This window comes from Strix uralensis, chromosome 18 (assembly GCF_047716275.1).
Source record: "Strix uralensis isolate ZFMK-TIS-50842 chromosome 18, bStrUra1, whole genome shotgun sequence".
In the NCBI taxonomy this organism is placed as follows: Eukaryota; Metazoa; Chordata; class Aves; order Strigiformes; family Strigidae; genus Strix; species Strix uralensis.
The window spans coordinates 11,929,155-11,943,896 of record NC_133989.1 but is presented as its reverse complement, the minus strand read 5'-3'; the positions used below and the strand labels follow the sequence as shown (position 1 = coordinate 11,943,896).

Genomic DNA, 14,742 nt, shown 5'->3' with positions numbered 1-14,742 from the left:
GCACGTAGAAATACGCATGCTACTTATGAATAAGAAACTGAGTCCACAAGCAAAGACTGAACAAGGCTATCATGGGTTTCATGCAGAACTTTGTCAACTTACTTTCTTCCTTATGCCTACAGCCTACATCCACTTAAACAGTCTTTCCTGCTAGTATTTCCAGAAATTAATTTTCTTCTTTTATGTAGGTTGTCCTACTTTGTCTTCCTTGATGTTGAAGGCTAAGGTTTGGTGGGCTTCTCTTCAGTCTTGCCCTGATAAGTGTCCACAAATCAAAGCTGATCATAGCAATGTGTGTTCCCACCTGTGTATAATTCTTCAGCAGTTACATATTGGTAGCAGTTAAATTTCTGATATTTGACTCTTTGCTTCGATTCACTTGATTTCCTGCTTGTGGAAATAACCTGGTTACATTGCCTCCGTTTCTTTCCCTGTGCATTCTTTGTGTGATGGTATTCGTTACTTTATTTTGATGCTGTGGAAGTCTCTTTAAATAGTTTTTATTTGCTGTTGTGTAATTCTCTGCAGGGATTCCAAGATCCCTCCCCCTCCACCAGGACACAAATGGAAGGAGGTCCGGCATGATAACAAGGTTACCTGGCTCGTGTCATGGACCGAGAACATCCAAGGCTCTATCAAATACATCATGTTGAACCCTAGCTCAAGAATTAAGGTAAAGATCTAGTTTAAAAAAAAATACAAATCTTACTGGTCATGTCTCCAAGAAGCAAATATAGCTGTTGGCTAGGAGAGAGGTAGGAAGTAAAGCTGTCCTGCTATTTCATCCTACACTGATTGCAAAATATAGGAAAGTTTCTGTGCTTCTGTTCCCCCTTGAAAAGAAAGAATACAATTACTGCACAGGAGAGCAGATGAAATCTGGAAAATGTCTGTTGAAAAGCATCATTGTGTTATTGCTAGTAGGAATCCTTTACCCTGTGTAAACCTAAAAGGAAGCCATTTATCCAAGAAGAGACTTGCTCTGGTGGATATTTTACCTACTTCTGGCCCTAACTTCCCCTGCCTGACTGTGTAGTGAAGTTCTAACCATGGGTTGCTAATTACTCAATTGTAGAATTAAAAATGTGGCCAGGCTGCTGGCTGAGAGGGCTGAGAAGGAGCTCATGACTGAAGGAAAACAAACCCTGCTGTGGGAGCAAGTAACCAGTCAACAGATCAGTTCCATAAAAGCAATGATAAACCTGTTGAAAGACAAGTAGCCTTCAGATTTGGGGGTGGGATTTCAGTTCTTCTCATGAAGTCTTTTTTTTAAGAGATTTTTTTTACTGGATTGGAAACAAGGGGTTTGTCCTACAAGTATAGAGAAAAATCTCTGTTCCTTGTGAATTCATGCCCTCATTTTGCCACGGCTTGAATATATAATAATGATGATGAACTGTTGATGTTGCTTTTACATTTTATGGGTGTTTAATTACACAGCTGAAAGAACATAAGTGTCATCTGAATAAAGCAGAGGAAACCATTTATATGTTGAGAAGCATGGAAGACATAATGTCTTTTGTGTCTTTATAGTCACTTCCATGGAAGCGTTTAATATCATGGAAATCTGAATTACCTACAGCTGCATGGCAGCATAGTTTGAAGCTGAGCTGTTCAGCAGCAAAATCTCAGTGCTTTTGTACAGTGAGACCATTGCCACACACAGATTTGCAAAGCCTTGAGATGCAGATTGGAACTGGTCCTCTGCCTGCTTTCTAATGCTGACTCTATTCCAACTTTCTCTGCAGGGTGAGAAGGACTGGCAGAAGTATGAGACAGCTCGAAGGTTGAAGAAGTGCGTAGATAAAATCCGAAATCAATATCGAGAAGACTGGAAATCCAAAGAGATGAAAGTACGGCAGAGAGCTGTGGCACTGTACTTCATTGATAAAGTAAGGCTCGTTCCCCAGCACACTCCTCTTACCTTTCCCCTCCTGCTGGGAACGCTGTGTGTCTGTTCCTACAGCAGAATTGAGCCCAGTTACTAAGAAGGTATCCTGAGACTTCCTGGTGGGCAGGCTCCCATCTCCTTTTCCTTCCCATTACCTGAAATCCAGAGCAACAAACTATTGTACTGAACATGGCTATTTCAGGCAGCATTGTTTTAGTACAGGCAAAATTCACAGCCTGGTTCCAGAATCTCCCAGTTGGATTACTGGGAAGTTTGTGTGGGCCCTTTTGTCTCCAGCTGTTTCAGTTTTCATGCTGGGAATTTCTGCTGGTTTGTCACCTCTTTAGTTTGAGGTCACAGTTATGAGGTTTCATAATTATGTTAATTTTTTTCACCACAGCATAAAGAAAACTGCAGTTGTGTTGATGCATTTAAAGCTATTTAAAACCAGTTCCCAGAGAGCTGTTGCCCTGGTAGTGTATAGTGTCTTTACCAGCTAAATTAACAGGTTTTGTTCAAAATTGTTGTAAACCAGGGAACTTTGATTTGAATAATTGTGGTTTCATATAAACACTGAAAGTTTTTCTTCAAAAATTTGAAATTGGTTTAGCCAGTGCTGTCAAAACACATTTATTAATGCAGCCAAATGTAGCCTTTAGATAATTTATATAACCCAGTGTCTTATATGCTATTTAAAGTGTATTTATTTAGCATGCAGTGGAGAGGTAGGATCATAGAAGATGGACAGCTGAACTTTATGATTTTGTATCAGGTTGAGTTCACGTGGAAGTCAGTTTGAATTTTTTAAAAAATACCAAACATTTTGAAATGGATTTCTTAGTTCTGTCTTACAGTTTGAGTTACTTAATGAGCAAAAGTTGATAAAACATCTTCCTTTAAACTTCTCTTTAAAAAAAGTTAGGTATTCTGGTAGATTGGTAGATTTGTGGCTTTAGTGTAGGGTTATTTGAAACAGATTTAAAGATACCTTAAGGTGGTTTTTATTAGAATTTTGTAAGTGTCAGCTTTATTCACTCAAATGCATTTTCTCCCTTTCTCTTCTCCTACGGACACTGCTCATTCTAGGCCAGTGTCTGAAAGTTTTCAGCATCTATACAGTACTGAGATGGTTTGAAATGCTTACCTTTCTTGTCTTGATATAAATGTAGCTTGCGCTGAGAGCTGGTAATGAAAAAGAAGAAGGAGAGACAGCTGACACCGTGGGCTGCTGCTCTCTGAGAGTAGAACACATCAAGCTGCATCCAGAACTGGATGGCCAGGAATACGTGGTTGAGTTCGACTTCCTCGGAAAAGACTCCATCCGATACTACAACAAAGTCCCCGTTGAGAAGAGGGTAAGGCATCTCCACAAACACATATACAGACTGAATTGCAGAAGAATGTGGTCAACACAGTTTTGATGGCAGTAACAGGGTGCTTCATCACTGGTCAGATAGCTAGCAGAAAATAAGTCAGTTAATGTTCTTCCCTTTTTATTGGCAGTGCTGTGGAAGATAAGCCTGCTGGTGGTGTGACATAACGCAGCAGATGAGATATTTAAACATCTTACTGCTCTTCCCTGTGGTCTCAGTGTCAAGAGTTGGCATAACATAACTGCAACAGCTATGTTAGATGAGTTCCTTGGGTCTCGTTCTGGTCAGCAGAGCTGGTTTTGTCACCTGTAGATGGTTCTAGGTGAGTTCTAGGAGAGTTCTAGGCCCATATGACAAGTAATAGCATAAAAGGTTCTGAAATAGTGCTGGATGGCACTGTTAGAGTAGCAGTTGGACTTGGGCTTTCATGATACTACCTTCTCTGTCACGGTGGTTTTGTTCATGACAGAGCTAAGCACTCACTGAGGTAAGTCTCGATCTTGGGTGCTCCAGAGCATACAGAGTAGGTGCGCTAATACTTCTGGCCTATAAACCTGGGTATCTGCCAACCAAGACTTCTTTCTTAGGCAGGCAATGTTAATTCTTCTATTTCTTTGTCATCCACCAATTTCAAATCTGCTGTGATCTTGACCTCATTCCAGAATAAGTCCCCATCTAGCAGTGTGAACCTGGAGGGCACTATCCAAAAAGACTTTTGTTTTTGTGGGTGTAACAGCTTTGCATCTAGCCCACAGCTCTGCAGTCAGCATAGTGTGTTAGATACCACGTGTATAATACTGTGGCAGTCATAATGACAATCAGCAGTAAATGTTGGCCTCTTGGGGAGCAAAACAATGGAAAAAAACAAACTACGGCTGCTATAGAAATCAACATGTGCTGGAATTCTTACTTCCTTGTTTAAAGAAGAAAATATTTTGCCTTTTTAAATTTATTGGTGTTGGTATCTCTTGGTGTCTCTTCTTCAGTGTTTGCAATGGGGAATTGATTATTGTGGAATTAGAAATCTTTGTATATTAGGTGTCTACAGAAGAAGAATGTGTGTTGTTGAGAAGCAGGGAACTGGGGATTTGAAGCATGCAGAGTCTGGGATTTTGTGGTCTCTCTATAATCAAAGATGCTTTTATTATTCTCCCTACCTCAGTGAGACTTGTTTGGGATGGAACTGTATGAAACCTTTAATGCAGCAATGAGAAGGGTTGGGTTTTGGTAGCTTCACTCCATGTGAAATGTCTCAGGGGTCTCTTTGGCTGGAGTAGTGATGGAGAGTAGGGGAAAGGTGGTAGTTTTGGGGTTTATTTCTCTGTTAGGCATCTAAGCCAGAGCAGAATTGGGTCTCCTCCAGTTTTGATCTAAATGATGAGGATAAAGGGCATTGAATGCTCAGGACTTCTGTTGCTGGGAAGAAACCTTCAACAAAAGTGGGTCTTTGTCTGCAGGGAAGCAACATCCAGCATTGTCACTGTTGCCTGAAAACAGCTTAAGTGGCTCCCTGGCAGTGTTGCTTGCTTATGTATTACTGCTACCAAGTGCTGTCTGGTCTGTGTGCCTGAAGTTGCCGGTTTCCTTTTCCTGCAGGTGTTTAAGAATCTCCAGCTGTTCATGGAGAACAAGCAGCCTGAGGATGACCTCTTTGACCGCCTCAATGTAAGCACGTAGTTAATGGTGAGACATGGTGGTAGAGCACCATGAACAGGCTCACTGTGCACCAGACAATAGCAGCTGCTCTGTTCCAGAAATGGTTTCAGTGGCAGATTTTCTTCCAGAGCTGTCCTGAGCAGCCTAAAAGCAGTGAGAGTCTGTCTCAATCTGGTGTCTGTATTGTCCACTGTGCCCACAGGTTCCTGAAGCAATGGGCTTTGGTCCTGGTGAGCCTGGCTGGCTCTGACTTGGGGAGGTTTTTTCAGAGTTCAGAGATGATGATTGTGTGAGGTGACAGATTTTCAGATGCCATCCCTATCAGCACATTTGGCTCTATGGGAGCACTGTGGTGGTTCGGGCACCTTCCCTGGGATGGGACAGGCACATTTCTACCTGTTGGGAACCAAAACCTCCACACTGAAGAAAATTTTTTTGGCCACTTGTGGTACTTGATACTAATCTAATACTTGTTGGTTCTTTGTTCACTTTTCCTGTGGTTTCAGTGATGTGGCCACTCTGTTGTGGTTAGGTCTGAATACGCTAGGCTTCAGCCGTCTTCATCAGCCGTGTGTCCAGAGATTTCACAAATGCTGTGGTCAATTCTAGTGCTAACTGTCATCTCCTTTCTGCTTCCTTAGACCAGTATCTTAAATAAACACCTTCAAGACCTTATGGAGGGACTGACAGCCAAGGTATTCCGTACTTACAATGCCTCCATCACGCTACAGCAGCAGCTCAAGGAGCTCACTAATCGTAAGTCTTGTGCTTGACACTGACGGGAACAGAACTTACCCCACAATATAGACCTGGCTTCCTTGGCTCAGCCACAAGCCCTATATGTGCACACCACTTCCTTGTTGTAATTCTCCTGGTACAAATATCAGACAGCTGAGGTATGACGAAATATCTGCTGCCAGACAATCTTTTGGGGTAGTGGAGCAGCCCAGCACTGGGGCAGGGCAGAGCTGACTTGTGAACACACTGAAGTGTGCCTGCTAGTTTATGCCTGTCCTTTACCAAATCTCTTATTTGCTTTCTGTTAATTATAAAGTGCTGTAGGTAGCAGGCAAGGCAGATGTAACAGCCCTGTGTTTCTTGGCTGCTTGTTCATAACCTTTCTCTAACTGCTAGCCTGTAAAAGTGGGAACATTGGATCTGTGAAGTCCAGGTATCTTGAGCAGTATGGTCCTGCTGTTCTCTGCTCTGAGCATGGATGTGCTTCCTGTCTTTTAAGTGGCAAATGGTGTCTTTGTTGCTACAAAGAAACCATTGCAGAAAGAGTTGGGGCCCAGGATGGAAGTGGTCAGGCTCTTACAACTGTAATCAGAGTGCAGTGTTGAGACTGCCCCTTCAGAGGGGAAGGTCAGTTCTGCAGTGTCTGTGAGCTTGCAGAGTCAGTGGGACAATGGCTGGGGCTGCACAGCCCTGGAGAACCCACTTGTTCACTGCTTGCTTGTACTTTGCAGCGGACGACAACATCCCAGCGAAGATCCTTTCCTATAATCGTGCCAACAGAGCGGTTGCCATTTTGTGTAACCACCAGAGGGCTCCGCCGAAGACCTTCGAGAAGTCCATGATGAACCTGCAGAGCAAGGTACCCCCCCTCGCCCAGCTCTTGGGTTGGGGCAGGGCTCCCAGTGCTGCATCTCAGGAGACACGTTTCCCTTCACTTGGGGTGAAGCAGAAGCAGAGCCTGCTTTTCCCTGTCAGGAGTTGGTTAGTGCTGCATCAGAAATGGGCCTGCTTGGAGAGTAGTGAGCGGAAACGAACACCTTTGCCTGAGTCGTCTTTTACTTGTAAAGACCAAGACCGGACCTTTTTCATCTGTCCTTCATCCCATAGCTATGTGATCTGCTGCCATTGAAACTTCAGAGCAGCAGTCTCTAGCTCTGATTTGTGTCCCCTAAAGAACCCAGAGTGAGCCCCCACTCCTGTTGCATGAATCCCAGGCCACTGTCAGTGCAGGCTGTGTACGTGGTACATTATGCCCCTCTGACTTGACCTCTTCCTTTGCAGATTGTTTCTGGTGAAGGCCATGAGGTCCAAAGGGGTTAGGTCTGTTCCTGGTCTGGCTTTAGAATAACCTTCACAATAAGGACTTCTGGTTTGGCACTGCAGTGTCCCCTGCTTCTGTAACACCTAACATGGCTGCCTTCACCCTAGATCTTAGAGCTTGGGGGGGTGTTTAAGGGGGTTGAACAGGGGCTGCAAAACGCTAAATCTCCCTGAATCCTAAACTTACTGGAGAAGAACTGCCTGAAGCCTTAACAACTTTCAGCCTGTAGGATTTGGGGCAAAAACTGGTTTCTGCTGAGGGAACAGGGATTGTCCTTCCATGTTATCAGAGAGTTGGTAGTGGAGGCAGACAAGCTGCCTGGAGGGGCTGTTGGCCAGGCCCAGGCCAAGCCAATTGCTTCACCTGCTTGGTTGTAGCTGTGTGAGAAAGCTCCCAGCGCCACCTTGTCTTCGGAAATGAGTGGGGCCATATTTTCTGAGGGGACTATTTCACCACACCAGGCTTTGCAGCGAACTGAAAGGCCAGTGGCCTAACTGTTCTGCAGAAGTGGGTCTGACCACTGGTAGATTCTGAACGTGGTCACTCCCTGGGTCATGCTGCCCAGGGGTGACTGCCACAGTTGTCAGCAGCTTGTTCACAGTGCTGCCGTCTGGTTTTGCCTCTCCTAGATTGATGCCAAGAAGGAGCAGTTAGCTGATGCCAGGAGAGAACTGAAAAGCGCCAAAGCTGATGCCAAGGTCCGGAGGGATGAGAAGTCTAAAAAGTAAGGCTGGTGTTACTAGGCTGTGCAATGCTCCCAGTACTCTCTACTCCAAATAGGTCCTTCACCCTGTATTCTGTTTTCCCCAGATCTGGGAAGACTTCCTCAGGCTTTCCTGTCCCCTCTTTATTTTGTGCATGAAGAAATGGCCTTCCAGTTGAGGGACTGTAGGGTGGTCTGACGCTGCAGTTCCTGATTAGTCTCCACAGTGTCTCTTAGCCCTCCGAGCTGAGCACCAGCCAGCGCTCAACTGCCCTGCTGCCCAGGACCAAGCAGAGCAATGGATCCAGTGTGCAGCATTGCCATCTTAATGGGGAGCCAGGAGTTATACAATTGCACAGGCACTTTTCTGGGTTCTGCTCTGCTCCATTGGAAGCCCGCGGTGCAGACAATGTACTTGGGCTCTGTGTGGGCTCTGCAGAATAGCCACAGGGGTGCTGAGTTACGAGAGCTCTGAAAGCAGAATCACAGCATGACTATTACAGAGGGATAGATGGGCTGGTTTTAAAGTGGGTGTAACATCAGTACAGTTCAGGCTGTTGCCTCCAGTCCTTTAAAACAAAACTGCTGCTTCAGATTTCTGTTCTGCCTCTTTGAAAATGTCAGTTCTTAATTGCATGTGCTGAGTGTTTTGTGTCACCGTTTGTGCTGACACAGCTGCCCTTTGTGGCTGGTGGCATTGCTTACCTTGAGCAGAGTCCCTTTGGGTTCCCGCAGCGCTGCCATCTCAAGCCTAGCAGGGCGTTAGGAATTACATCTTTTGATTCTTTCCCACCCCAGGACAGTGGAGAGCAAGAAGAAAGCAGTGCAGAGGATTGAGGAGCAACTGATGAAGCTGGAGGTTCAGGCTACAGATAGGGAGGAGAACAAGCAGATCGCTTTGGGCACCTCCAAACTCAACTATCTGGATCCCAGGATCTCTGTTGCTTGGTAAGCATCTGCTGGGGTGTGCTGGAAGGAACCACCCCATCACTTCTGTCTTGCCCCCCCAGTTAGCAGACAAGGGCTGTGGCTGAGAGCAGTGCCCCAGTGCTGCCAGAGACGTCTGTCTCTGTGGCCTTCCCCTATATCTTCAAATGGTTTCAGGAAGTTATAAGAGTCTCTTGAGGCAAGTGTAACATTCCAGCCAAGGCCAGCACCATGCTGGGAGGTGATGGGTCAGAGAACCTGCAGGATCTGACAGCAGGTGGTGCTCAGCTGGGTGGTGTGTCCTGTAGTGGAGCAGGGCTTAGGACAGTGGCGGGGGAGAGCAGGGCAGTTCTGCTGCACAGCGAGGGCTCGAGTGCCTGTGCTGTGTTGACTCTAACAGCGTCTCCTCTTCTGCAGGTGTAAGAAGTGGGGAATTCCTATAGAGAAGATTTATAACAAAACCCAACGAGAGAAATTTGCCTGGGCTATCGACATGGCAGAGGAAGACTATGAGTTTTAACCTGTTTTTAATGAGCTGAATTTTATGGGAAAAAAAGGGGGAGTAGCCTGGTTTTTAGGGAGATTGATAAACTGTGAGCCTTACTTGTCCTTGGATGCTGGGGAAGGGGGAGGAAAGGGGCAAGTGAGCATCAGATATAACAGCCAACATCTTGCAGAAAGCATAACCTGGAAATATCCTAAAGGAGCTGAGCCAGTTGTCCTATGGACAACTTATTTAAAAATGTTTCAGAGATCCAAATTCTAGCTGTCTGGTTTGTGTGGTTTTTCTCTTGAGGCAGGGCAAGTGGATGGGGGATTTGTCAACCTTCCGCCAGGCAAATTCACCATCACACTGAGAGCGTGGGAATCTTTAGCTACTGTATACAAAATCCAATTATATTGGTGCGTTTTTACAGTTAGGGTTTTGCAATAACTTCTATATTTTAATAGAAAATGGACTCCTTAACCCCTGCCCTTCCCCTCCCCCTCCCACCCCATTTCAGAATTTAACAAATAAACAAAATTTAAGAAACCCAACGCACCTGTTACAGCTGTCACTATAGTCATGGATATACCCAAATCTTTTTCAATTTGTCACTTGAAACAGTCGTGGCATTGGAACATGAATTACCAATATTCACCACATTTGTTCAGAGCAAAGCGTGATGGGAAATCGGCCTCCTGACTTGAGTGTTCCTTTTTTAAATGTGAATTTTTATTTCTTTTAATTATTTTAAAATATTTAAACAGGTTTTTTTCTTCTTGATCTTAAAGATCGTGTAGATTTGGGGAGTGGGTGGGGGGAGGGGGCCGTGTGTTGGGGAGATGCGTGTGGAATTTGAGGACAAGTGAAATTGGCAACAAATGACATTCCCATCACCCTTTGTTCTGAACATGCTCTGTACACGTCAAGAATATCTACTTTTTAGGTTTGTCAGACTGTTTTACCTTTCCCCCCTTTTTTTCTAAGCCCCACTCCCCTCTTTTACTTGAAAGATTTTATTGTGTAAAAAGAAGTTTCACAGGTCAATAAATTTCGAGGGAAATGAGCATTGGTCCAAAAAAGGAAAAAAATCAAGATTTTAGGGCTTTTATTTTTTCTTTTGTAATTGTGTAAAAAAATTTTAAAAAATTAAAAAGCAGAATTTTAATGTGAAACCTTTTTTTGCTATAATCATTAGTCTTAGAGGCATTGTTAGCGTAGTGTGTGTGCGAAGACCATTTCCTGCAGCCTTTCCTCAACAAGTATCTTCTATTTTTATCATGAATTCCCTTTTAATCAACTGTAGGTTATTTAAAATAAATTCCTACAACTTAACTGAGTGTTGGTGTCTGTGTGTTCTTTCACCTCGGGCCCTGGGCCATGAGGTCCCCATGGTCCCTGGGTTGGGGGGTTGGTGGGCCTGGCACCACGTTGTCTCTGCAGCCCCCGTACTGCAGCACTGCCTCCAGAGCAAGGTGCTCGAACCTTTCTCACTTGGATGGGGCTGCATAGAGGACGTTGAGGCCGTGCCAAGGTCCAGGAGGGTTGGGATTGACCCAGCAGTTGTGTCTTCGTCAGGAGTGAGCTGGTTCATAATGCTGCCGGGGATCTGAAGTGAAGCACCTGGCTGTGGCTGTTTTTCGGAAGAGATGATGCTTCCCACAGCTGCTAACATTGCCCTAATGTTTTGAGTAACAGTCCCTGCTGCTTGCTTGTGTCGAGGCATGGTGGCTCTGCAGTAGGGCTGTATGGTCACGGAACCAGACCCGCAGTGGGTGAAGAAGGGGGTGTTTTGGAGCCCTGGTAGGGGCACAAAGAGCTGACCAGGCTGTCCCACCAGCCTGCGATCCTGCTGCTTGCTCACGAGCTTGTGTCAGTGCTGGGGCTTGAGCTGGTCCATCAGCTCACCTGGTCCCCAGATCCCTCATCTGTGCTCCCCGCAGGGCAGTGTGTGCTTGTCAGGGTTGGTTTGTGTGGGGAAACTGCCTTGGAACTGCACTTAAATACCAGCAGCCCAACCCTCCAAGCTCTTCAGGCACAGGACTGCCCTGTTCCTGTTCCCAACCCCAGCAGGAATTGCCTGAAGGATTTTATTCCCTTTTAGTAAGAAGCTGCTTGGTCCCTGCTGGAGCCCTGTCCAGGGGCAGCCTGGGAGCCTGCCCACACCCCCCCCAGCTGCAGGGGCTGGGTAATGCTGCTTCCTGGGACTCAGCGGCTGCATTTGTGAGTTAGTGTGAGCGTCAGGAATGTGGCTTAGCGTCTGTATTTGGGGCCCTTCAAGCATCCTTGGAAAGTGGAGGCCATCGCTTTAGTGCAATGGGAAGTGACCCGAGGCAGCAGGAACGAGGGGCACAGCCAGGCTGACCTCTGGCAGGGAGAAGGGGTGCAACGGTGCTTGTTTGGGCCCAGGGGGCCCCTGTGGCAAGGTGGGTTTCAGCTCCTGTGCCTTCAAAGAGGCTGTTCTCAAGGAGAGCCAGGACATGCTGCAGCCGGGTGCACCAGGAAGCATGAGGAAGGGTGTAGGGAGTGTGTGGGCTTTACTCCAGGTAGCTGGAGAATACCAGGTTGGATCATCTGGTCCAACCGTTCTTGGCAAAAGCACCGTCTAGACAAGATGGCCCAGCACCCTGTCCAGCTGAACCTTAACAGTGTCCAAGGTTGGGGAATCCACCACTTCCCTGGGGAGATTATTCCAGTGGCTGACCTCATTGTGAAAAATTTTCCTCTTGCGTCCACTCAGAATCTCCCCAGGAGTCACTTGTACCCGTTACCCCTTGTCTTTTCCATGTGGCTCCTTGTAAAAAGGGAGTCTCCAGCTCCTTTGTAGCCACCCTTTAAATACTGGAACACGGTGATAAGGTCTCCCCTAAGCTGCCTCTTCTCAAGGCTGAACAAACCCAATTCTCTCAGCCTTTCCTTACATGGCAGGCTGCCCAGTCCTTTGATCATCTTAGTGGCCCTGCTTTGGACCCTGTCCAGCCTGTCCACAAATTTTTTGCATAGCATTTGATCTTTGTGCTCAGGCTGTAGCATGTGCTCAGGAGCCTGGGAGCTCTGGCTGAAAGCAGGTTGATTCAGCCCAGTGCTCGAGCTCTCAGCAGGGGTGGCCGTGGTGGAGGAGAGAGGAGCTGGGGCTGGAGCTGCATGTGGAGGGTGCTCTGGGGTGCTGGGGTGGAGGGTGCTGTGGGGAAGTGGGGCTGCTCTCGGATGCCCAAGCGCTGCTTGGCACAAGGAGCTGCAGGGAGCAGGGTTGAGGGCAGGGGGTGGTTTCCCCTGTGCGGTACAAGCTTGGGATCCTCGGCTCCTCCTGGGGAGATGATGGACCAGGAGCTGGCAGAGGGGAGTCCTGTGTTCCTCCTAGCTGGGAAGGGCGTGGTCTGTCACTGCCTCACTGGTCCTTCCTGCTTCACCCCTACCTGACCAGTGCTCACCATGGGTTTCCGTGCAAGCGCACCTCTGCAGCGGTTTGCTTTGCCACCCACGGGCCATCTTCTCACCTGGTCCCGGGAAAACCCCTGCCCGGTGCAGCAGAGAGCAAGAGCGGCAGGATGTGGTGAGACCTGAGCTGGTCTTCCTGGCAGGGTTTCTCTGCTGCCTTTTATTAGCCTGCAGCCCTCCACAGGGAGGAGGACGGAGTGAGAGCAGCACCTTCCCTTCCCCTCCTGGCTGGGAAGGATCAGGAGGCTGGGCAGGCAGGCGGGCGATGAGGCTGATTGATGCATCCATCTCCCTGGTGCTGGAGAGCAGCCCAGGGCCTGGTGTCCTTGGGGAGCCTGGAGCAGACACGGGCCCTGCCTCCTCCACAAGCACCTCCCAGGTACCCCAGTGCTGGGGCAGCACTTGCTGGGCTCCCAAACCCCACAAGGGTGGCTGCGGGGTTGGGCTCAACCAGCCACAGGAGTCTCTCAGCAGCCAGCCCTGAGCAGGGCTTCCTGCTGCCCGCTGCGATATTTTCAGACGCTTTGTTGTGGCTGCAAAAACTCGCAGTTTGGCAGGAGTTACCATTTACTCTCTGGTGCCTTTCCAAGGTGCAGTGGAGAAAATGCCAGCAGAGAGGGAAAGGGGCTCATTGTGCTCCTGACCTGCCCGTGCCTGGAACAATGCAGCCTGTAAAAATATCCTTTCTATTTATACAGTCCTCCATCCCCACGTTCAGACCTGGTTGAATTAAATTCCCATACCCTAAGCTTGAGCAGGAAAATGTGCTTCTCTCCCTGCCCTGCTTGAGCAGTGGGGAGGGACGTGCTCCCTCAGAGGGGGATCCCCCACCCCAGCATTGCTGACAGCAGACCCACCTTCTCCCCGGGCATGGCGGGGTGCCCAGGCCAGGCTGGGGGTTGTGGCTCTTGAGCCGTGCTCTGCGTGGAGGTGCGAGGCCGGGCTGATGTCCCAGGCTGGAGTGTGCTGTGCCTCTCCCTGCCAGTGGAAGGGAGAAGTATGTTGGTGTGAAACCAGCCCTTGAAAAGGCACTTGGCTCCCTCTGAACGCTGGGGAGCACGGGCCACCGGCGCTGTCCCGGGCAGGGAGCTGAGGAGGATTTAATCTGTATTTTTGCCTGTGGCACAGCAGGGTTGGGACCACACATCCCACACTTTAAATGGAGAATTGCCAAATCCTGTTGACTCACCGTGTAAACAGAGAAATACCCACAAAATGTGCCGCATCCCGTTTTGCATCCCACCACGGCAGCACCTGGTCCTCGCCTGCCCCAGTGCCACCACCCCGGTACAGCTTTCCTGCCCCACAATAGAGCTTGTGTTTGGCAGGCAGGAAAACTGAGGCAGCGGTGACGTGACCAGTGGAGGGGGCAAAATTTAGGTTGAAACTGGATCTTGTGCATCACAAGCCAATGAACAGGGCCCGACAGCCAAAGAAGAGGCTGCAAACCTCGCTGGATGCAGCCCCATCCCCCTTGCAGTCTTACAGGATTCAGGGGTTGGAAATGGAAACCAGGTGAATTCAGGATATTAAAAAAGCCTGTGCTCCCCTCAGGACAGCAGGGAGCGGGGACAGGGAACCTGGAGCTGCAGCAGGTTTCCCATCAGGTGCCAGGTTTGTAATCCAGAGGGATCTTGCAATGCCTGGAAGGGGCAAGAGGATGCCAATGGGGTGGGGGGGTGGCAGCCCTGCCTGCAGGCACAGCTTTGCCCCAGCTCCTCGCTCAGGCGCCTCGCCAGCAGCCACAGCAGCTCTGTGGCCCCGGGTTGGTCTGCTTTTCATCCCCAGCAAAAAACCACTTTGCACTGCACTGTGTCTGCTAACACCACTCCGGGGCAGGAGGTGGCTGGGCACCATGTTCCAGGTTTTCCAGATCCTGCTCGCTGCAGGATCAGGGGAAGCTCTTCCCCCGACGGTGATTTTCTCAGCCCGTGGGCTGATTTCTTGTTTACCTACCCCAGGCAGCACAGAACAGACAGGGATAAATAAATAACCTGGAGTGGTGCATCTCTCCTGGGGACTGCAAGATGCTGAGTACCGCTCGCTCGGATGAGGATCAGGCACCTCCTCTCAACGTGCGGTCCCAGGGTGGGTGAGGGATGCATCCATTCCCAGAGGGATGCTGGGCTGTGGGGACCCTCCTGCACTCAGCTGTGGGGTGGCCTCAGGCTTTTAGCTCCCTGGATTTTGCTCCCCAGCCCTTGAGCAAGG

General features: G+C 48.4%; 1 protein-coding gene across 1 annotated transcript in view; it reads left to right on the top strand.

Annotated features, from left to right (window-relative positions):
* The window catches only part of TOP1 (DNA topoisomerase I), a 74,111-nt gene extending 63,683 nt beyond the window's left edge, over window positions 1-10,428 (top strand). The window contains exons 13-21 of the mRNA XM_074887958.1: window positions 529-673; window positions 1,749-1,892; window positions 3,061-3,246; window positions 4,861-4,929; window positions 5,562-5,676; window positions 6,390-6,517; window positions 7,609-7,703; window positions 8,481-8,630; window positions 9,027-10,428. Coding sequence (XP_074744059.1) covers window positions 529-673; window positions 1,749-1,892; window positions 3,061-3,246; window positions 4,861-4,929; window positions 5,562-5,676; window positions 6,390-6,517; window positions 7,609-7,703; window positions 8,481-8,630; window positions 9,027-9,129 — 1,135 coding nt within the window. The 3' untranslated portion in view covers window positions 9,130-10,428. The remainder of the gene's footprint in view (window positions 1-528; window positions 674-1,748; window positions 1,893-3,060; window positions 3,247-4,860; window positions 4,930-5,561; window positions 5,677-6,389; window positions 6,518-7,608; window positions 7,704-8,480; window positions 8,631-9,026) is intronic.
* Window positions 10,429-14,742: the final 4,314 nt, after the last annotated feature.